Source organism: Galeopterus variegatus, unplaced genomic scaffold, assembly GCF_000696425.1.
Source record: "Galeopterus variegatus unplaced genomic scaffold, G_variegatus-3.0.2 Scaffold1518, whole genome shotgun sequence".
NCBI lineage: Eukaryota > Metazoa > Chordata > Mammalia > Dermoptera > Cynocephalidae > Galeopterus > Galeopterus variegatus.
Window position 1 is genome coordinate 300,169 of NW_007727629.1, and position 22,376 is coordinate 322,544.

The 22,376-nt window shown below is 39.9% G+C and overlaps 1 protein-coding gene across 1 annotated transcript in view; it reads right to left on the reverse strand.

The window, feature by feature from the left end:
- The window catches only part of CLIP1 (CAP-GLY domain containing linker protein 1), a 78,410-nt gene extending 56,402 nt beyond the window's left edge, over positions 1–22,008 (reverse strand). Inside the window, exons 1-6 of the mRNA XM_008577463.1 lie at positions 21,849–22,008; positions 18,006–18,571; positions 7,816–7,940; positions 6,007–6,229; positions 1,429–1,626; positions 772–875 (exon numbers count right to left, since the gene is read on the reverse strand). Coding sequence (XP_008575685.1) covers positions 772–875; positions 1,429–1,626; positions 6,007–6,229; positions 7,816–7,940; positions 18,006–18,571; positions 21,849–21,933 — 1,301 coding nt within the window. The 5' untranslated portion in view covers positions 21,934–22,008. The remainder of the gene's footprint in view (positions 1–771; positions 876–1,428; positions 1,627–6,006; positions 6,230–7,815; positions 7,941–18,005; positions 18,572–21,848) is intronic.
- Positions 22,009–22,376: the final 368 nt, after the last annotated feature.

The following is a 22,376-nucleotide window of genomic DNA, read 5'->3' on the forward strand; positions in this document are numbered from 1 at the left end:
GAGACTATATTGTACCTTCACTGTATCCCCTTACTCCAACAGTGCAAACATGACCTTCCTGAGCACACAGTAATACTAGATTACTACCAAATGAAGTTGCTGCTATCAGAAACAGAAGATGGTATTAAATCCATCAGAGGACAATCTTCACATATAACTGAGGGATGTTCAAATAAATGGTTTCCATGCACTTTTTTCAGAGATCTTGTTTGTTCATGGCCTGAAGAAACCTCCTTTTATAAGAACCAAACTTGACTTCTCTGTCTTATACCATTTAGCATTTGATTGATACTAACCTGAATAATTCCCTAATTGTTTCACATGTGAGAGTTTTGTTTCCCTAATAAGGTACAGAGTTTCTCAAGAACAGGGACCCTATATCACCCACAAGACATAATACAATTTCATAAAAACTAGGTAACTAGGACCTAGAATATCCTCTCACCAGGAATGGCTCCAAGTGAAAACTGGGTTGGAATTATCTCCACAACACTGACCAAGGCTATCCTCAAGATGTTTGGCATGCAGTAGGTGCTCAATAAATATCTGTTAAATTAATCAGGCCATGTCTAAGTTTGATTCCAAACTTCAAGAAAAAAGTCAAGTCAAAGCAAACCCTCTTCATACAGTATGAGGAGTTGTTTCTGTGGAACGCATGGTCATTCCTTTGGTTCTAAGGGTTGACACCAACAAGGTTGTTAATAGGAAATTTTTCCCTGAGACTGTTTAAAAGCAAAGGCCACACTCGCACAGGGAACAGTCTGGGATCACCTTTTCTCCTCTTCAAGTTGGTTGAGAAGCTCCACCTTCTCCCTGTCAGCCGCTTCCACCATTGTTCGCAGCTGGTCCATCTTGGCCTCCATTTCCAGGACATGCTGGGGACGGCAAGGATATCAGTGAGTGGCTTCTTTCTGACCCAGACACAGGTTCAGGGACACCTCCAAAGAGCTATGGGGAAGCATTAATTACCAAGGTGGTTTGGAACTACTCTAAAACCTGTCACGTTAAGATGCTTTCTATCTTAATTGGTTATTCTCGGCAGCTTTCCTGGAAGCTAGATGATGAAAAACTACACCATCGAAGCAATAGAGGGCAATGTTAAAACAACTCTCGTCTTTTTTGAGGCTGAAACACATACAAAGAATAATCAAGAGTTGTAATCACGGGTAAGGTCTGAGTCAACTAGCTGGCCTAACAAGCCACGAGACCTTGACATCAAGACCAAAAGACTAAAGTAAAATCGAGAAGAACGAAACTTCATCTTTCTGATGATGAAACTGGTACCCCAGGTCACAGCTATCAAACAAGCCCAGCAAAGAAATTTACACTCGTTTCCAGCGCTCTCAAGACTAGCTCCCCAGTGTGGGCCTCATCGCTCTATTTAGAAACGATCACCATCTCTGCAGCAAGTTCAGCACCAGACTTCACCTGGTCGTGTCCGTCCCGGGCCAGCGCTAGCTCCTGCTCTATCTCCCCCACGTGGCTCGTGGCCTTGGCCACCTCCGCCCTTTCTAGATCCCGTTCAGCCAGCAGCTGCTCAATGTGCTGCTGCTTCTCCTTCAGTGCCTCCTGGAGGGCAGTGGTGCCGGAGATCTTCCTGGCGTAACGGGAGGAGGTTTCAGTCAACTGCAAAGGAAAGTTAAAGAAGTGAAGGCTAGGATGCTACCAGGGAAGCAAGGAGGGAGCGGAGCATGCATGGCAGGTGTCTCCTCAGCAAAGCAAGAGTGCTGCCCAGCTCATAGCTTGCCAAGTATCTGGAAAGGCTTCTCATCAAGAAAACAGAACAGCTGTGCCTCCTGTCTGGAAGTCTCACAAAGAACACATCAATGTAAAGAGGTCACAGAACAGTCAGGAAGTTGTTTAGAAGGAGATTAAGTGGCTCAGATCACAGGTAATCTGAGCTCAGTTGACAGGGCCTTGCAGGAATCTAGAAAAATTCCACAGAACACATTTAACAAGTGTCTCTAAACTCTATTTCAGCCCGAGCTTAATAGTTCTTGTTATTACATTTTGGCCAATCTTTTGATCCTTAGACTTGACGATGAGACTTCTTCAAGCTTCTTAAGCTTGTAAATACCATTAAGTAATGAAGAGGTCACCATCAGTGTAACAAACCTTCTTTCAATTGATTAAAGAGTTGGATCTTTATCAGGATTTTCTTCATCTTTCTTTTAAAATGAAAGGCATGAGAGATCTCACCCAAGAATCCAGTCTTCAGGACCTGAACCCCAATCACCAGAGAGATTTCTAAAGATTAAGAAAAAACTATTTCTGCCTTCAAAAGTGTGAGTGAGCGAGTGTGTGCATGTCTGGGCATGTACACACACTAGAGAAAGGAAGAAAAAGGAGATGGGAAGAGAGGAAAAAAAGAAGGGAAAGAGAAATTTTTTTTTTTTTCCTTTTTGTCTTTTTTCGTGACCGGCAACGGATCACAACCCTCAGTGTCGGGCCCGTACCGGACCAGGACCGGCAACGGAATCGCACCCCTCGGCGCTGCCCCCGCGCCTCGCTCAGCCAGTGAGCAGGAACCGGTCTGTATATGGGATCCGAACCCTCGGCGGGAGCGCCACCACGCTCCCAAGCAGCGCACTGTAGCAGTGCGCCACCGGGCCGGCCCGGGAAAGAGAAATTTTTTTTTTTTTCCTTTTTGTCTTTTTTCGTGACCGGCAACGGATCACAACCCTCAGTGTCGTGCCCGTACCGGACCAGGACCGGCAACGGAATCGCAACCCTCGGCGCTGCCCCCGCGCCTCGCTCAGCCAGTGAGCAGGAACCGGTCTGTATATGGGATCCGAACCCTCGGCGGGAGCGCCACCACGCTCCCAAGCAGCGCACTGTAGCAGTGCGCCACCGGGCCGGCCCGGGAAAGAGAAATTTGTAGAGAAAAAAAGTAGGGAAAAAGGGGAGAAGAAGGAGAAAAAGGGTGGAGAGAGAAGAGGGAGAAAGGGAGAAATGAGGGGGAAGAAAGAGACAGCGAGGGGGTTCTGGGGTGTTCAAGAAAGAATGTGCTATTTCTGTCATCCATTATCTTGGCTGTTACTCATGCCAAATTCCTCCATCTTGAAGCTGTCAAATAAAAACCTGGAGAAAACTTTCTTTTAAATGTTAACAGGTAGGGCCGAACCTGTGGCACCCTCGGGAGAGTGCGGTGCTGGGAGCGCAGCAGCACTCCCGCCGCGGGTTCGGATCCTATATAGGGATGACCGGTGAGCTCACAGCGCTCACTGGCTGAGCGCGGTGCGGCCGGTCTCAAAAAGGACAAAAATAAATAAATAAATAAATAAATGTTAACAGGTAATCAGGCAAGTTGAAGAATATTCTTCCAAGCTAGGCTCCAAGTTTGGGAGGCAGTTAAGAAATGGCCTCATCCTTTGGCAAGCACTTGCCCAAAGCCATTTACTTAGCCAGCACTGGCTCCAGATCAATTCAGCCTTTCCTCCATCTGTAATCACAGCTTCATTTGTCACCTGAATACTCTTCTCTTAGTCTATCTGAGCCTTCGTGGTAGGATGCAGACTTCCAGTGATAATCTTTCATCAATTAATAATTCAGCAATTTGGTAACTATGGAAGTAAAGGAATCCAATCAAACCCAGATTATCCTTTGCTGTTTCATTTAGTGAAAATTTTTTTTTTTTTTTAAAGATGACCGGTAAGGGGATCTTAACCCTTGACTTGGTGTTGTCAGCACCACGCTCACCCAGTGAGCAACCGGCCATCCCTATATGGGATCCGAACCCGTGGCCTTGGTGTTATCAGCACTACACTCTCCCGAGTGAGCCACAGGCTGGCCCAGTGAAATTTCTTGAATTACTTAAACATATCGGGGGAAAATTTCCTGTCTTCTCTTTTAACCACTTGACCCTGAGTTCTTGATTTCATTATATAAATAGATTATATTTTCTCTTACTAACATTTCTTCTTACATACATTAAATATGAGGTTTCCAAATGATGAGCAGAGATGCCCCAGGTTCCCCAGCAAATTCACAGCTCTGTGGGATGTTTTAAAATTTCAAGGGAAACATAGCGACATCTGTTGGATACCATAAAAATTCCTAGCTTAAGGCAATTAGATCATACTACATTCCTTACAATAACATCATGTCTTTGCAAAGCTGGGTTTTGGCTACTGCCGTGACAAAAAGCAAGTACTGTGCAAAAATCAATGTAGCATAGGAAATGAGGATGGCAATGATAAATACAATTCCGAGGTTTGACAAGACATGCAGTGCCCAACAGGAGCATACACCTTAACAGTAAGTCATTGTGGTTACTGAAGAATGAATAAAAAATATTTTTCTTTCAATTTCTGTATTTCTCAGACAGAAATAGACTCTGAGCAATATGATTGAAATGACATTTTCAATTATTCTGTATCCTTGTCATATTCTTTTACGATGATTTTTGGTTTAGAAACTATAACCACCCTGTATAAAGACACACAAAGATAAGCTGTCCAACAGACAAGGAGCTTCATCTGTCTTGTCAACTTTCTTCACTGAATGAGGTGAGCTAAGAGGAATCAGAAACTGTCTGAAAAGTAAGAGAGAATGCTGGGAGCAGAAAGAGCTTGGTATTTCCCAAAGAAATGGACACTTACAAGGTAATAAAAATTACCCAAGAATGAATTCCTAATCCAGAGACAACACTTCCATGGAATTGTTCCTAGAACAGCAGAGTAGATAAAATGTCCACATTAGAGTTTGCTAATCCACTGTGAACAAGGCTTTGTCCAAACAAAGAGGTTTGGGTTTTTTCACCTCCATTTCATTGTTCTTGCCATGCTTTCCTCATAAAATCCATTCGTAATATTTCTGTTGAAGATGCAGACTTTTTTTTTTTTTTTTTTTTTTTAAGCCTACAGCACCTGTATTCCCATCCAAGTACTAACCAGGCCCAACCCTGCTTAAGCTTCCAAGATCAGACGAGATGTGGTGCATTCAGGGTGGTACAGCAGTAGACCTGACTTTCTTTTCATATAGAAACTGAAACAGTCCAAACGGTATTTATTTTACCTGAACGTAAGAGAAAGAAAATCCACCTGGCTAGCAGAAGAGCACAACCCCCACTTAAAGATTCCACCGCCCTTCCTTTCTCTGCATGACAACAAAGTAGAAAAGGCAAAACGAGAGCAAGGGCTGGCAACCCTACTCCCTGGATCACACCACTCAGCATTCTAACCCCTGCCCATAGTTCACTGTCACAGAGCAGAGATCCCGAATTCAGTGTGGAGTAGACTCGTATGTTACCACTTCTAATTTAAACATCATTTGCCTCAATCAAGTAAATCAACTTAGGGGTAGGGGATGAGGCCAAAATACTCATTGCTTTTGACCCTAATAAAATACATTAACAAACAGAATGCCTATTTTAATTCTGATGATTCTATTTTTACTGCTCTAGATGGAAAAAAGAGGGAGAGAGGGAGACAGGGAGAGTTACCGGGAGAATAAGATGAAAAGAAGAGAGGAAACAAAACATGGCTTTTCCTAGCAACCTTTCAAGTTCCAGAAGCTCCCCTCTGCATCCTCTGGCTCAAATCAGGAACATACCACACATTAACTGCTTTCAGTGGGTTTAGACTGTATTAATATAATGTTAAAAATCTAAGAACATGCCTTTTCCCCAAACACTATAATTCCTAAAATTGTTTGAAGTCAAAGACAAAGAGACCTACATATCTAAAGAACAGGATCTCTCCAATTTCCTGTCGTTTTGGCCCAAAATTATTTCAGAAAAAAAGAATTCAACCCATATGTTAGGCTAAGCAGTTCACCAAGAACCGGTACATTGTTCAGCCTTTAATAATCTGAAAAAGGCTATTAAAAACCCATTCCTATTTCAAAAACTGTATTCTTGCTGGAGTTACATTTTTCAAAGCTTACTTGCAAGGACTTTCACGGCAAGCTACAGCCAGTACAAGGACAAGCAAAGCAAGTGGACCGACAGCAGGCATTTCTCGTGCCTGGGAAGTAAAGGCATGTAACAAGAAAAGGGAGGCTTACTAATCCTGTCCGACTGGGCTTACTGCTCACAGAGGATGCCACCGAGCTCATGGAGCTGAGGGAGGAGGCGGAAGGGCTGCGCTTCAGGCTGGCAGGTGTGGTCGCCATCACTCGCCGCACAGCGGCGGCCTTGGCTTTGGCTGGTGTGGTGGAAGGGAAGCCAATCTTGGTCACTTTGTGGACAGGAGCAAACAAGCCATATTTGGGTTGACACTGAAAATACCTTTAGACAACAACAAAAAACTGAATTACAAGAAATAACAACTATAAACAAACAGCTCTTCCAACTCATAACTTGTGATTGGTTTGCTGGGAATTCTACCACTAAGCTGAGGTTATATACCAGCAAGTATCATTCACATGTGTGCAGGCTGATAAATAACCTCAATGATGTTTTAGAAAACACACTAATAACAATATGATACACAGAGATGGGATTAATCATCTGTTGCTGAGGTTTCATTCAAAGGGAATAAATATTTCTACCATCTGATAAATGTACAGCAGAGGAGTTCAGCATATAGTGATCCCACTTAATAAAACCATTCCAAACAAAGGGAGAAAGAATCAAACAAGCACCCAGCTCTGGCAGATCCACTACAATAAACATGGAGAAATATTAACTAGTAGTGTCAGTTATCAAACTGACACCAGAGATCTTATGACTCTCAAGGATTACAATGTTTTAATATCAAGGGATGGCTTCATAATCATTGTAGCACCAAGAGATTTTTATCTCTCCAAGTCATTATTATTGTATTTGGTAGATAAAGCCCACATGCTTATAATCAATTTGTGTATGTTTTATAAGTAAAACTTTAATTACAAGACTTTAACAATCAAGTGATGCATTAATATGCTGTATACTATTAATAATAGTGCATCATATATCAGGGCCATGCCCAAAGCCTTCAAAACATTTTGAAAAAGAGTGTGGGAAATGCCTCTTGCATTCATGTGCATTATCTGACTCCCATCCTGTATCTGGGAGGCAAGAATGGCATCATCCTTACAATGGAAGAGGTATGCTTGCCAGTCTGTCCTCATGCCACAGGATGGAATTGTTATCAGACAGGAAGACAGTCTGCAGTTCTTTTTCTAACAAAGGCAGCTATCTCCTACCCATACCCCCATGCCTGGACACCTGACCCCCTACCCCAACCACTGGAACTCACACCCAGGAACTCTTTCAGAGGTTGACTGCTATCAAAAGGAGAGAAGCCAAAAGGGTAACATATTTCCTGTTTTGAAAAATAAACCAAATGCTTATTCATAATCTGCTCAGATGTACAGTTGGGCCCTCTCCATCCGTGGATTCCACATCCACAGATTCAACTAACAACAGATCAAAAATATTTTTAAAAGCAATAATAATAAAAAATAATACAGCAATAAAATACAAATTAAAAAAATACAGTGTACAACTATTTACATAGCATTTACATTGTATTAGGTGTCATAAATAATCTAGAGATGATTTAAAGTATACGGAAGGATGAGTGTAGGTTATATGCAAATATTATGCCATTTTATATAAAGGACTTGAGCATCTGCGGACTTTAGTATCTGTGGGGGTCCTGAAACCAATCCACCATGGACACCAAGGGATGACTGTATTATACATATTACTAAAGAGACAAGAGAACAACTCTAATTATAGTGGGGGGAAAAAACCATAGACAGGTCTTAGATAATAAAAGTGCACCTCTTCAAAACATTCATTTCTATTTTTATGCACATTTGGTGAGATGTGTGTGAGCATCTTCACGTACAAGAGGAAGACAAGATGTTCCACAATTCCAAACAAACCTTGTTCCAGCAACGGCACCATCGTTCTTTCCAAGAGGTTCATCTAACTCCACACCACACCATTCCCCTTTGGCAAAGTCCGTTTCCCCAAGAAACCGGACTACACCAGCCTTAGTGCCACCAACCTAGAAGAAGAGAAGGTTAAAGTGAAAAGATGAACATAATTCTACATCTTAATCCTTTGTGGTTCCAGCTAATAAGTCACTACTGCATTCCATTATTTCCATCAGGGGCTTCTTTACTTTACCTTCTCTCATTTTAGAGTTCTTTTGAAGAAAGATCGGTAACTACCTGGGTGACTTACAGTATCATTCTATACCTGATATAGTCCAAAAATGAAAAGCCTATGTAATATGTAGTCATTAAGGCTCTCCACCAAACTTCCTTCCTTAGATAGTTTACAAATCCAGAATGATTTTCCTGCTTCAAGATAAATATTTACTACAAAAATAAAATTCTTACATCATTAAAGGAAAACAAAATTCATCCATAATCCCTATTCTTTAACACCTGGTGTATTTTCTCATACTTCCTTTACATCTATATCCATAGAAAGCAATAACACATACATATTAAGGACAAATATCCACACATCTATACAACACAGTTGATTTTAGCCTCTCTTAATGTATGGCATATAAAAATTTAAGTACTTTGAAATAATTGACTGTACTGATATTTTCTACTGTGAGGCTCTCTGTTTCTTCACAACTATTAAAATTGCCATTCTTCACATTTTATTTTATATGAACTGTTCAAAGCTACGTCTTTTTTTTTTTTTTCCTTTTTGTCTTTTTTCGTGTCCGGCAACGGATCGCAACCCTCAGTGTCGCGCCCGGACCGGACCGGGACCGGCAACGGAATCACAACCCTTGGTGCTACGCCCACACCTCGCTCAGCCAGTGAGCGGGAACCGGTCTGTATGTGGGATCCGAACCCTCGGCGGGAGCGCTACCGCGCTCCCAAGCGGCGCACTGTAGCAGTGCGCCACCGGGCCGGCCCAAAGCTACGTCTTTTTTAATGTTTAACTTTCTGTCCCAGCCACTGTTAGATACAATGTGCAAATGTTAATTATTCTCCAAAATTATCCCATCAGTGTATATTCTCTCTTATGTGTACATGAAAACACACAGATGTGTTTGAGTCTTTCTAGGGGTTCAAAAGTTCAATATTTGTGCTGCTGCCACAGAATTTCAATTATTGCTCCTTTAAAATCTGTATCGTATTTGCTAGCACTGGTTTCCCTTACTACTGTACTTCTTCAGAATATTCATTGATTTTATTTTTCTAAGCTTCTTTTTTCTTGCTTTCTTTTTTTAAAGTTTCCCTAATTATAAAAGAGATGATCACTGCAGGAAATTAAGAACATTAAAAGCAAAAACATCAATGTAACACTCAGAGACAATCACTGCTGACATTTTGGTTCATTTTCCCTTCCATGGTATGGTGGCTGTTGAGTATTCCACAATACAGATGTACTGTTAAGTATTCCACAGTACAGATGTACCACAATATACGATGTACCCATTTTTCTTTCAGAATGTTCACCTTCTTCTTAACGATTTAAAAAACTCTAATAGAGAGAGTTAAATGGGCAATATATTTTCATGGTTCAAAAAATTCTCAATATTGGGCTGGCCCGGTGGTGCACTCGGTAGAGTGCGGCGCTTGGGATCACGGCGGCGCTCCCGCCGAGGGTTCGGATCCCATATAGAGACCAGTCCGCTCACTGGTTGAGCGCGGTGCGGGCGTGACACCGAGGGTTGCGATCCCGTTACCAGTCACGAAAAAAGATAAAAAGGAAAAAAAAAATTCTCAATATCAACATGTACAGCATGAAGAGACTCCCTTACTAATTGCTTTCCCTATCTGCCCCATTCCCACCATCACAGGTAACCACTCTTCCTTTTTTTTGAAGGTCCAATCAGTTGAATAACCACTATTCTTGATTGTGAGAGTATCCTTACTCCTAGTATTTCTTTATGAATATAAAAGCAAATGTTAACTTTTATTTTTATTAAATCCTTTTATTTTTACACAAAAGCCAGTGTACTACATGTACTGTTCTGTATTTTGCTTTTTTCCCTATCAAAACATAATAAAAATCCTTTTTTGTTTTTACTGTTGCATGTCTTTCTACTGAATGGATGTATTCTAGTTACTAAATCAGCCCCTCCTGATAGGTGTTTTAGGTCAAGCAGATTTGTTTATTATTTATTTAATAAATTAAAAAATAATTTTGGCTAATTCTTAAAAAAATACAATCTAATGGGGTTATGTTAAATATAGATTACCTTTGGAAGGTAATTTATCTATTTTATTGGTCTTTACAATGAACCAGCTTTGGGATTTTTCCCTTTTGTTTTCTATGTTCTCTTTTTATCTTTTTCCTTGTTCCCACTTCCTTTCAAGTTTATTGTTCTTTTCTTCCTAATTTCCTAAGACCAATATTAAGTTTATTTTTAGTCTTTCTTTTCAATACTAAAAGCATTTGTTTATTACTTTTCTCTGAATATAACTATCAGTTTGGAATAACTCTGGGTTTGTTTTTTTTCCAGCTCTCTTATTTCTTTGTTAAAGCTTCAAGGCTATACTATTTCTCTAAAAGAAAAACTTTCTTTGTGAAATTAGTTTAAGGAACCAAAGAGGTGGCGATTTCAAGGTAGTGTAGGTAGGAAGGGCATGTGAAAGGCCCATGAGAGGTGATAGAGGGCAGGCAGCTCCAGGATATTTCAGAAATGTCCTGGTGCCATGACAGGCTGGAGTTTGAGGATAGAGAAATCTCCATGGGCAGGAGCTCTGCTGTGTCATAAATGCCACTTGCAATGCCAGCAGAGCACAGAGCAGACCCTAAACAAACATGTGCTAAGCAAATGAAAGGTGACCTTCTCGGTCTGGACTGACATAGAAAAGGCCACTTTTCCATGTAAACAAAGTTTAAAAAAAAGATATCCCATGGCTGAGATTGAATCTGTTGTCTCTGAAGTGAGCAAAAGAAGAAATATGCTAATAAAGAGCATGGGCTTAAAATTTCCAACTTTTGAATTCAAGTGCCAGCTTTATCTACTGATTGGTCAAGTTATTCAATTTCCAAGTCTCAGTTTCCTCATTAGTAAAATGGGGATAATTATAGGATTGTCATGAGGATTAAATGAGATAATCCACATAAAATTGCTTAGCACAGTGTCTGACAGATAATGGAAGAGCCCAATCAATGTATGTCAGCAGCTAGTTTGCCCATACTAAGAAGAGTACTAGTTCTAGATTTGGCACATTTGACTTTTTAGTACTCTTGCTGGTATTCATGAAATCTATAAATAAGTCAACTATATAAAATTGACCTCAGTTTTCTCCTTCCTCCTACAACGCACCCTTCAGAGCAGCAGTCCAACTCTCATCACATGAGCAGAGCACAACACATTAGTTAAGGATGACGCAATCTCTTCAAATAATCTGCTGAATTCTTTGGGGGTAAGTCTAAGTTACCATCATGACCATTGTTTTCCCAAGAGATGTCTAACAGGCTGTGGTCAGTAATTCCCCAAGCAAACCACAGGCTTCATTCAGATCAGCTTTATAAAAAATAATCACAAATAACAGATAAGCCACTATTTCTCAAATTGCATCTGTCATATTCTAAATTAAACAACTTATTTTAAAAAGTAAACATGGTTAATTGGTATTTATCAAATACAAATTTAACCCTCACTTAAAACTTAATCACCTGTGAAATGAAAGAGCCAGAATAGGTACTTTATACTACCTCGAGTAATACAATTACCTCAAACAGAGAGCCAGTCCAGATAGCTCTACTGTGCAACTCTCCTATGGTGAAAGGTAAAACCTTCATTCCCCAGTTTTTACCCCATTTGCCCTAATTCTACCTCTTGTTTACCTACTTTACAGTTTATTCCTCCACTTCAAGGGTATAATGTGACAACCATGCTCAAAATCCTATGATTCTTTGTAGGGAGTTCATTTAGTTTGTAATGAACTCGCCAGGTAGATGACGAACAAATGCCCAATATAAGTGCAATATAAGAGCCACAATCTGGGCCGGCCCGGTGGCGCACTGCTACAGTGCGCCGCTTGTGAGCGCGGTGGCGCTCCCCCCGAGGGTTCGGATCCCACGTACAGACCGGCCGCTCACTGGCTGAGCGAGGTGCAGGTGCGACATGGAGGGTTGCGGTCCCGTTGCCGGTCCCGGTCCGGTACGGGCGCAACACTGAGGGTTGCAATCCGTTGCCGGACACGAAAAAAGACAAAAAGGAAAAAAATAAAATAAAAATAAGAGCCACAATCAGGCTCACAGGATTGGGGGTTCTAAGTCACAGTTAAGAGGATTGAGAAAAATAGAAGAAATCAAATTATTAGAAAGGGCATAGAGTTGGCATTCTGTATCTGTGGGTTCTGCATTAGTGGATTCAACCAACTGTGGATCAAAAATACTAAGAACAAAAAGTAAGGTTCACTGTGTCTCTACTAAACACATACAGACCTTTTTTCTCGTCATTATTCTCTAAGCAAATATAGTATGGCAACTATTTACACCTCATTTACATTGAATTAGGTATTATAAGTAATCTAGAGATGATTTAAAGTACACGGGAGGAAGTGCATAGATTATATGCAAATACTATGCCATGTCATATTAAGGACTTGATTATCCATGGATTTTGGTATCTCTGAGGGGCCCTGGAACCAATTCCCCATGGATACCGAGGGGCAACTGTACTTGCATACTGTTTGTGGGAACATAAAATGTTAAAGGCTTTTTAGATTGCAATTTGACAACACAGTACAATTTAAAATATGTATATACTCTTTGACTCAGATTTCCTTTCTAGGGAAAAAATGGCGGCACACGTCTATGATTAAATTAGGTACAGTACATCTAAACAGAGTAATATCAAACAGCAGCCTTTTTTAAAATAAAGAACTATAGTTCCCTAGTATAGAAATGCCCCAAATCTACAAATGTATATTGTAAAATAGTACATATGACTCCGCTATGTGTACGTTTTAAATTTACATGTTATAGATAAATCTCACAAACAACATTGAAAAAATGAAGAAAGACACACACGCAAAAAGCACACACCGGATGAACTGTAAGTTAGCTAAGTTTCAAACACAAGCGAAATAAATCCTATGAATAAAGATTTTTTTAATTCTCGGGAAGATTTTTTTCCCTCTCACAGTATCAAAAAGACCTCTAAGAAGAGTTGAGAACAAGAAAAAGCTACTGTAAGGTTCTTAGCATAAGAGCCCTGGTAGCAGCTGATTGAAAGATAAAGCTTGTCAGTTTAAAAAATAAAAGGCTGGGGGCCGGCCCGGTGGGGCACTGCTACAGTGCGCCGCTTGGGAGCGCAGCGGTGCTCCCGCCGAGGGTTCGGATCCCACATACAGACCAGCCGCTCACTGGCTGAGCGAGGAGCGGGGGCAACACCGAGGGTTGCAATCCGTTGCCGGTCACGAAAAAGGACAAAAAGGAAAAAAAAAATAAAAAATAAAAAATAAAAGGCTGGGGCTGGACAGTTAGCTTAGTTGGTTACAGCACGATGCTGATAACACCAAATCCAGGGTTTGATTCCTGCGCCCACCAGCTGCCAAAAAAAAAATTAACTAATTAATTTTTTTTAAAAAAGGCTGAAAAGCCTCCATCTCATATATGGTCATAAGCTAAGAATTCAGTGTAGAACACACAGTCCCAGACATGGAGACAACCACACTGAAACAGAACAGCTGGAAGTTGGACAAGTTTCTCAATATACCCCAAAATGCAGCAAGACCGTCTAAAAAACATTCAGAGTAATGAATTACCCTTAGGAGTCCCAGTCTGCAAAGAGGTTTGACTCTCTCTTACAGCCAAATGAACCACAGCATCAACCCAAAGAAGCTCATCACGTAAGACAGACTAAAGCAATCTTCAACTAACAAGATCCATGAAATATTCATGCAGATAAATGGAAAAACAGAGAAGCCAGAGAGGTGGTAAGGACACACATAGGTTTGTTGTAAGCAACTCTGTGTGACCTTCCTTGAGGCTCCAGATATTACCAAAATCAGCACAGCTTTATAGCTAATTCTTTAAGCATTTAATCCATAATATTTTTCAAAAAAAAAAAAAGTATATATATACTCCCATCATTCCTGTCATTCCCATTTCCCACTGATGGCTGTGAGGATAGAGTAAGGGGAGAGCTACCACAGGGGAGCACCTCCAAGCCCTGACTGCCTTCCCTCCTCAAGTCACAGGTGCCTTTTTGGGTCTTACAGAGGTCATTTGGCTAACCATCAGACATAATACAGAAATCCCCTTTCCTGCTCTTCGTCCGATGAGAGGAAAAACAGAATTTACACGGGGTCAATGTGCATAGAGAAGGAAGGCTGAACTCCTGCCCTCTGGTTCAACATGGCAGGAACCATGAGGGCATTGTAGGTGGGACTGGGAAAATTCTAGACAAATCCTCACATAACAGTGATCTAATGATCTAAGTTCTGTTAGGTTTCTGGTGATCAATACAATTTTTTTTAATTAGGAAAATTCCAAATTGAATATTTTAGATTTCTAAATCTAATTTCTTTAAATTAATTAATTTTGAAGTCAAAGTGTTTTATATTTCTAAATCAAAGATTTATTTTAAAAAGGACAGCATGTTAAAGTGCAAAAAAGACACAGGAACTGGGAACAAGAGGACATAATGATATGTGCACACATATAGATCACATAATTTTATGATCTGAAGCAAGTCACGTTTCTTCCCTGGGCTTCAGTATTATTCAGCAAAAAGAAGCATTTGATGATCTCAAAAGATCTTTTCCAGCTCTAAAATACCAGAATTCTAAAGTACTCCTGTAATTTTCTCCTAGAAATACTAATCAAAGGAATTAAATAATTTCATTGCCTCCATAACACACTCATAAAACTAAGACTCTTACAGATCTAATTAAATTCTGTTACGTTAGTTTTGAGCATGTAGTTAAAACTTTCCTACACATATGCCATTCAAACCTCTGCAAACCAACCTACATCTGCAGATTCTCTTTATTCCTTCCTGTGAAAATGGAGGAAGCCTCCCTCCCTTACTCCACTCAAAGGCCAGTGAACCCCTCCGTTTGTGCTCAGGGTGCCCACTTCTCACCTCCCCAGCAACCTCATTCCATCAGAGTCCACTCCCTCCCTGTACATTCAACCTATTCTTCTAGTCTAGATCATTTTAGTCAGGATATAAACACTCTGGACTCTGTCATTTTTAAAAAAACAAAATAAAATCTTCTCTAGACCCACACTCTCTTCTGGTATCATCCTGACTTCTCTACTCTCCTTCAAAATCCACTTCTTCAGAGTAGTCACCCCAAATCCAATCTCACCCACCTCCAATCCATTCTGTACAAAGCAGCTAGAGTAATCTTTACAAATCTAATCATATCACTCAATCTTGTTGCTCTTCACATCAAAATCAAAATCTTTATCATGACCTACCCTTACAGGCCCCACATCTCCAGACCCTGCAGATCCCACATAGTTACGTTTGACCTCTTACCACTCGCTCACTGCACCTGGAGGAAGACATTGGCCTCTCCTCAAAGTGCCAACTCCTTCCCATCTCAGGAAGTTTGATCTTCTCTCTGCTAAAATATTCCCTCTCACCACCACCACTTCATGCTGCCTGACCAATTCCTACTCTTCTTCAAGTCCCCTTTAATAATTACATTCTCATGGAGGCCTTTTGTTGTAAGTTAAGTGAGCCTGACCTTGTCATTTTGTGTCTTTCAGTGGCCAACCAGTATACTACTTGACTAGTATTTTAATCAACTGCTTCTCACCTTGGTTGGTGGGAAGAGCTTCTTGCTTTGATAGTTTGACACATGCTTTCTCGAATGGAAAAGAAATAAGTCATTAACAGCTAAGCACTTTGAATGGCACTGCACATAACCTGCAATCTAATCTACCATAGTCTTGTGCTAAGGTAACGGGTTTCTTATTTAATCAAAGCTTACTAGATTAGTATATACCATAAGCCATAAAAATGTTTATGTCCTTTGACCTAGTAACTTACCTCTATGAATTTATCCTACTGAAGTAAAAGATACACCCCCCAAAAAAAAACTTTTAAAGGGCATTAATGGCAGCTATATCTATCTATCTATCTACCTACCTATCTATCTATACAGTAAAAATGAAAAAAGCAAAAAATGAAAAACCTTTGTTGCAACAAAAGAGCAGTTGCAGCAAACTCAAAATTGGAGTAGCAAGTGAGTATTAGCTACACAAACAAGATACAAGTTGAGCTACATAGCACTGAAATGCTGTCTTAAGATACTCTAAGTTCTAGAGCATCAACCTTTGAAATTCATGATTATGTTAATTAGAAGAACAAACCTACTAACCTTGAAACTAAGGGATCCAGAAGGATCCTCTAGAAGGTAACAGGTATTAAAGGGCTCCCACAGGTACATGAGGGCTCATGCATTCACGATGCCACAGCACTGGGAAACAGAAGTCCTGGGTTCTAATTCTAACATCTGCATGAACTCACTTTATGACCATAGGTAGTAACTTCATTTCTCTGGGATTAAGTTTCCTTATTGGAAGACAACAAAATCACAAAGAATACTTCCAATTTAAAAATTATATTAGCTATCACTGACTTTTCATAGCAGGCCCCAGAGTAAAAAAATCTAAATTTAAACTGCAGATAAACAACTCTTCAGGTTTTGGACCTTGGGCAAGTGACTTCACAGAGCTCACTTTCCTTATCTCTTATATGTGGGCTACTCCATAACATTGTTGAAACATTAAATGAGATACCTATAACACTCTAAGGGCTAACAGTCATTCTTGTATTCCTATTATTGGAAGCCATCAGGACCTAAGGAATTTTACAGCTGTTGAACATATATACAGGAAACTGAAAGAGCACAGGATTAAAGATTTCTGACAAACTTCACGCCTTGAACTTAAGTAACTGAAGTGTTGAAATATTCATCAAAATGGTACTTTAGTTTGGGCTGGCCCGTTGGCGCACTGCTATAGTGCGCCGCTTGAGAAGCGCTGCGGCGCTCCTGCCGAGGGTTCGGATCCCACATACAGACTGGTTCCCGCTCACTGGCTGAGCGAGGCACGGGAGCAACACCGAGGGTTGCGATCCCGTTGCCAGTCCCGGTCCGGTACGGGGGCGACACTGAGGGTTGCGATCCGTTGCCGGACACGGAAAAAGACAAAAAGGAAAAAAAAAAAAATGGTACTTTAGTTCTACCAATGAAAAAAATAGCTAATATTTCTTGGGTATTTACTGTGTATGTGCCAGGCAATGCTAAGAATTTTATATGCATTATCTAATTTAATCTTCACAGCAAAGCTATGATGTTAGTACTATTATTAACCTCACTTTCATAGACTAGGAAACTTAGAAGTTAAACATCTGGCTGAAATCACAAAGTCAAAGCTGGCAATCAGCTTGTGTTCTCAGCACTATGCTACACTGATCCTCTTTAAAAAAAAAAAGAAAAGAAAAGAACAAATCAATCACTATGTTGTAAATTGAGAGGTTCTAGAATATACAGCACGCAGACCTTATACCTTGTGCTTCCTGTATACAGCACGCAGACCTTATACCTTGTGCTTCCTGCATATTAGTAAAACAGAAACTACTATACATTTCCTCCCTCTCCCTAGATCTAAACCCGATCATTTAAAAGGCCCATAAATTCTGAAATAATATCCTCTGATGTCTGAGTTTTCCAAGACATTTAAGGAAGCAGGACCTTACAGACACCCACATACTATTCTTAAAGCAAATATTTAAAAAACAGAAGGAAAAAACCCCAAACTTTTATACACACATCTAAGTCCACTTTTGAGCTTCTTTTGCCAAGTAAGATTACCTTAATATTTGCAAGTTATAAACTCAATATCCTTTTGGTTAAACTGATAGATAAAACTAGACTAGAACACTGCAGATCTACATTTATACTATAAACAAACTACATAGCCAGTTTCTAATTTGTTGCATATTTACATATAAACTGAACAACTAGAAAAGGTGATTAATTTCTCTGTTGAATGAGCGGTCATCCATCCAGAACAGACTGAACCACAGAGTACCCTATGTCTGTATTCCCACCACTCATCAGTGATTATCTCTCAGTTCAACACAATGATCTTAGAAGGTTTCTTGACTTACCAACACTCTATCTCCAATTTTGAGCTCTCTCTCTCCTTTCTTGATTGAGCCAGCTTCTGAAAGGTTGGAGACAGATTCACTGGCCGTTTTCGTAAGGTTGCTGATCTGAGATGCAGTTGAAGGATCCTTTGATGTTGGCTGGGGCGGTTTATGGGGAATATTTGAGGAAATGGCTGGGGAGGAGGACACCACGCTGGCTGCAGAAGCGAAGAGAGGTGAAGTAGCTCTGGAAGCCTGCGTTGTCTGCAGGCCGTTAGCTTCATCTTCTGCTTGCATCTTCCGTGTTAATTTTGAAGGTCGGGTAAATATGCCCTTTAAAGGTTCACACTGGAAATATCGAACTCCTGCCACTGAACCATCATTCTTGCCTATGGGTTCATCTAAAACAATCCCAGCCCACTGGCCTGGTGCAAACTGGGTTTCTCCAAGAAACTGGATAAATCCAGGCTTATTCCCATTCACCCAAACTCGCTCTCCAACTCGAAAGTCATCCACAAATTCCTCTTGAGTCTCAGAGGATGGAGTGCTTGATGATTTTTCACTGGATATTGTTTTTTCTACTGGAGCTGCAACCAAAAACAGAGAAAAGATGAGAAAAGGCTCAATTTCATATTCAAGTAGACCTCTGACTCAAATGAAAATAAACTAGAGAAAGCCAATATCAGCAGGAGCAGCCCACAACTTTTTGTCTTTTTTTTTTTTTTTAAAGATGACCGGTAAGGGGATCTTAACCCTTGACTTGGTGTTGTCAGCACCACGCTCAGCCAGTGAGCAAACCGGCCATCCCTATGTGGGATCCAAACCCGGGGCCTTGGTGCTACCAGCACCGCACTCTACCGAGTAAGCCACGGGCCAGCCCAACTTTTTGTCTTTTTAAGCAAGGAGACAGAGTACTTGATCCATCACTACCATTTTCAATGTTGTCAAAACTCAATGAGCTGGTAGGTGAGGTTTACTACTTATTTGCAATTAAGATTGAAAGAAGTCAAAGAAAAAATTTAAAAAACTAGTCCTTTTCCCAGACCTATATTATAATACAGATCTGACTTTATTCTTTTCTCCTCCCTTCCCGACTCCTTACACATCATGAGCAAATACCCATTCATATCCACCAAGAAGGGCTCTTCCTATATTTGAGTAGTCGATTAAAGCTGACAAAAACTAGGACCACTGAACCAAAGAGATTGGCAACTAGGCTTGATGAAGGAGGGTATTCACTGCCGCAGCCTGTACCATCATCACCACAAGAATACCAGATAAACCCTATTCCCTTGGTAGGTGGAAATCACAGCAAAGAAAAAAAGAGCATCTGGCCAAATATTGCTCTGCTAAGGCAATATAACTTTGTGCAATCTCTACTCTATGTAATCTCTACTCTAGATAAACACAGTAGTTATATTTTGCCAGAAATGTGATATTTACACTGAAAATTCATTCATGTATTTATCCAACAGGCACTTACTAGATAGTGTGAACTGGCAAAGCCCACATTCTTAATCACTCTACCATTTATTAGGCACGACATGATCTTAGGATGTTATTATACAACCTCTGAGTTTAATTTGTTCATTTGTAAGGGGATAATATCATCTATGTTTTTAAATGAAGATTAGATAAAATAATGTATTTATTCATTCTGCACATGTTTATTGAGTTCCTACCACTTCAGGACTAGTCCCAGCTATTGTTCTATGCCAGGGGACAAAACAAGACAGCACAGTCAGTGCCCTCGTAGAGATTAGAGTCTAGAGGTGGGGAGACAGACAGTAAAGTGACATTCCAGGAAATTTCAGGTAGTCTAAGTGCTGTGGAGGACAAAGTGCCTTGGAATGAGCAATCAGGGAAGGCCACATGGAGGAGGTGACATCTGACCTGAGGACTAATCAACAAAAAGGACTGAACCATGCAAAGATGAGGGAGCAGAATGGTCCAGCCAGCCCAGAGCAGGTGCCAAATATCTCTATCCAACACAGAAAGGGAGACTGTGGAGTTTAAATTTACGGAGATCGTTTTTTCGTTTTAAGAGAGTAGATGTTCTCAGAAAGAACAAATAATAATGTGCCAGTGACAGAGGCCAGCCCTGTCATTATTAGAATCTATTTTAGCTTCATAGGGTGCTTCAAGCATAAATTTCTGAACAATTTCCATTAAAGAGCCTTAAATTCCTTCAAAATTATTTCTTTTTGAGCATATAACTTTTAGTATTAAGGCTGGTTAGCTCAGTTGGTTAGAGCATGGTGCTGATAACATCAGGGTCCGGGGTTCCATCCCTGTACCGGCAGCTGCCAAAAAAAAAGAAAAAATGCAATACAGTATTCTTTTTTAAGTTTTAATATCAATAAGCTGCTTTACTCTTTAAAAAAAATTCTAGCATGTGTTAAATAATGTTGGGAAAACCAAGTTGAATTACTCATGATTGTTAGACTCAAAGACTTTATATGCTAAGGGGTGTGCATGAAAATACTAAAAGTGAATATAAAAATCCTAAAATGGGTGAGTACAATAGGGAAGGCTTCGTAGAAGGACTGGCATTTGAAGGGGTCTTAAAAAGAGGAAAGATTTCAAGGGGGAAAAAAATAGGGGTTCCAGTTCTGACTGATTTCCCCAAGAATAAACAGTCCTGAAACAAATCCATTTCTTGACAGTCCTTTGTTTTATCCATAAAGCTTTCCCCTCATCTAAGGTGCTTTATGGCCTCTCTTTTAAGAATCCTGTTTTATCCTGATCCATAAAATGTAAATAGCTTGGGATCTCCATTCAGTCAACAAATATTTACTGAGTTCCCCTTATGTGCCAGGCAATGTTCTAGGTGTGTGGATGAAACATAGCAGTGAAAAATACAAACACAAAGATCCCTGCTTTCCAGAAGAACTAATGCATGTCTTTATGGAAGAATGTGAAGAAACAATGTTGGACTTAATATATTATGGTGGGCACCTGGCTGTCTGAAATGGCTGATAACATAAGATAGCTTAGAGTATATACAAATCACATAAAATGACCATAAAAGCAGGCAGCAGATACCCTCCCTCCTGTCTCTCTTATTAAAGACCTTAGGTGATCATCTTGGGATGTAAATTGAAAGAGTGCAGGAAGAGGTAGAGAAAAGGGATAGATCGCTGAAGATAATAAAGGGCATGGGTTCATCTATAAAATGTCTGAGGAAGTTTTCCCTGATTGAGCTAGACTTGAACACTGTCCTGTGTGCTCTCTAGATGCCAGTGGCCAACTTCAGGTCTATTAGTGCAATAACATCTTTTAAGCCAGGCTAGTCTTTGTTGTTTTCTCTACATATCCCTAAACCCCCAGGAGAAGGGTCCTGAGGAGTTCAGGAAGACACGGGGAAGAAGTCTAAAGAAATACCTTAACATTACAAGCATCAAATGCTGAAGTGACTTGACTTGACTATTTTAGCTCCTTATACTCAATCAACTAAATTAAATAAGATAACATAAAAAGGTAACTTCACTGATTAAGATTTCCAGATATAAAATTCCATTTCTTTTAATTAAAACTTTTTTCAAATACTTTCAAGAATATAAATTTTGAAAGAGAGAGGGGGGCTAGGAAGAAATTGGTTAATGTACACACAGAATGAGTATGTTTTGCAATGATGAATATGCGAATTATCCTGATTTGATATCATCACATAATGTACACAAAGTCAATTCTGTACCCCACAAAAATGTATAATCAATTATGTTTCAATTAAAAAAAAGAGAAAAACAAAAACAAAAAATATATATAAATTTTCATAAGGTAGTCTTTTAAAATAAAAATTTTTAATTTAAGTCGTTATATAAAATGATGTATTTGCTATTAAGGAAAAACATAAAGCATTACCAGCAGCAGTTGTCTTCAAGGCTGTGCTTCCGGGCTTCAGGATCTTGGTAGGGGCCTTAAGCCCACTTGGTTTTAGCATACTCATTTTCTTAGTATGTCAGAACTGTTTTTCCTTTGCCTGTTGCCACTATCTTTCCCCAATCATTGATACAACTTTGAGTGTTTCTATAGTGAAGTCAGTCTCTGGATTAAATCTGCAAAGGAAATATATAAAAAGACTTTAGAATCTATAAGAAAAAGTAGAAACAACAGTTATTATTTAAGTAGCTTTCACAGCCTAAACTTTTCCTTATATATGATAATAAACTATCTCCACATTGAACCTAGGAATCTAGAAAACTCTGGATATTAAAAAAACATGAAAATGCTGCTGAAATGAATTTAAGGCAATATAGTATCCTAAGACAAGTAGTTACAACTAGCAATATATTCACCTTGCTTTATGTTATCAGCTCAGTACGTCCCTAAAAACCACACAATCCATAAAAGAGGGTTCAGAAAAATTTACGCCAAACTTAATAGGGGGAG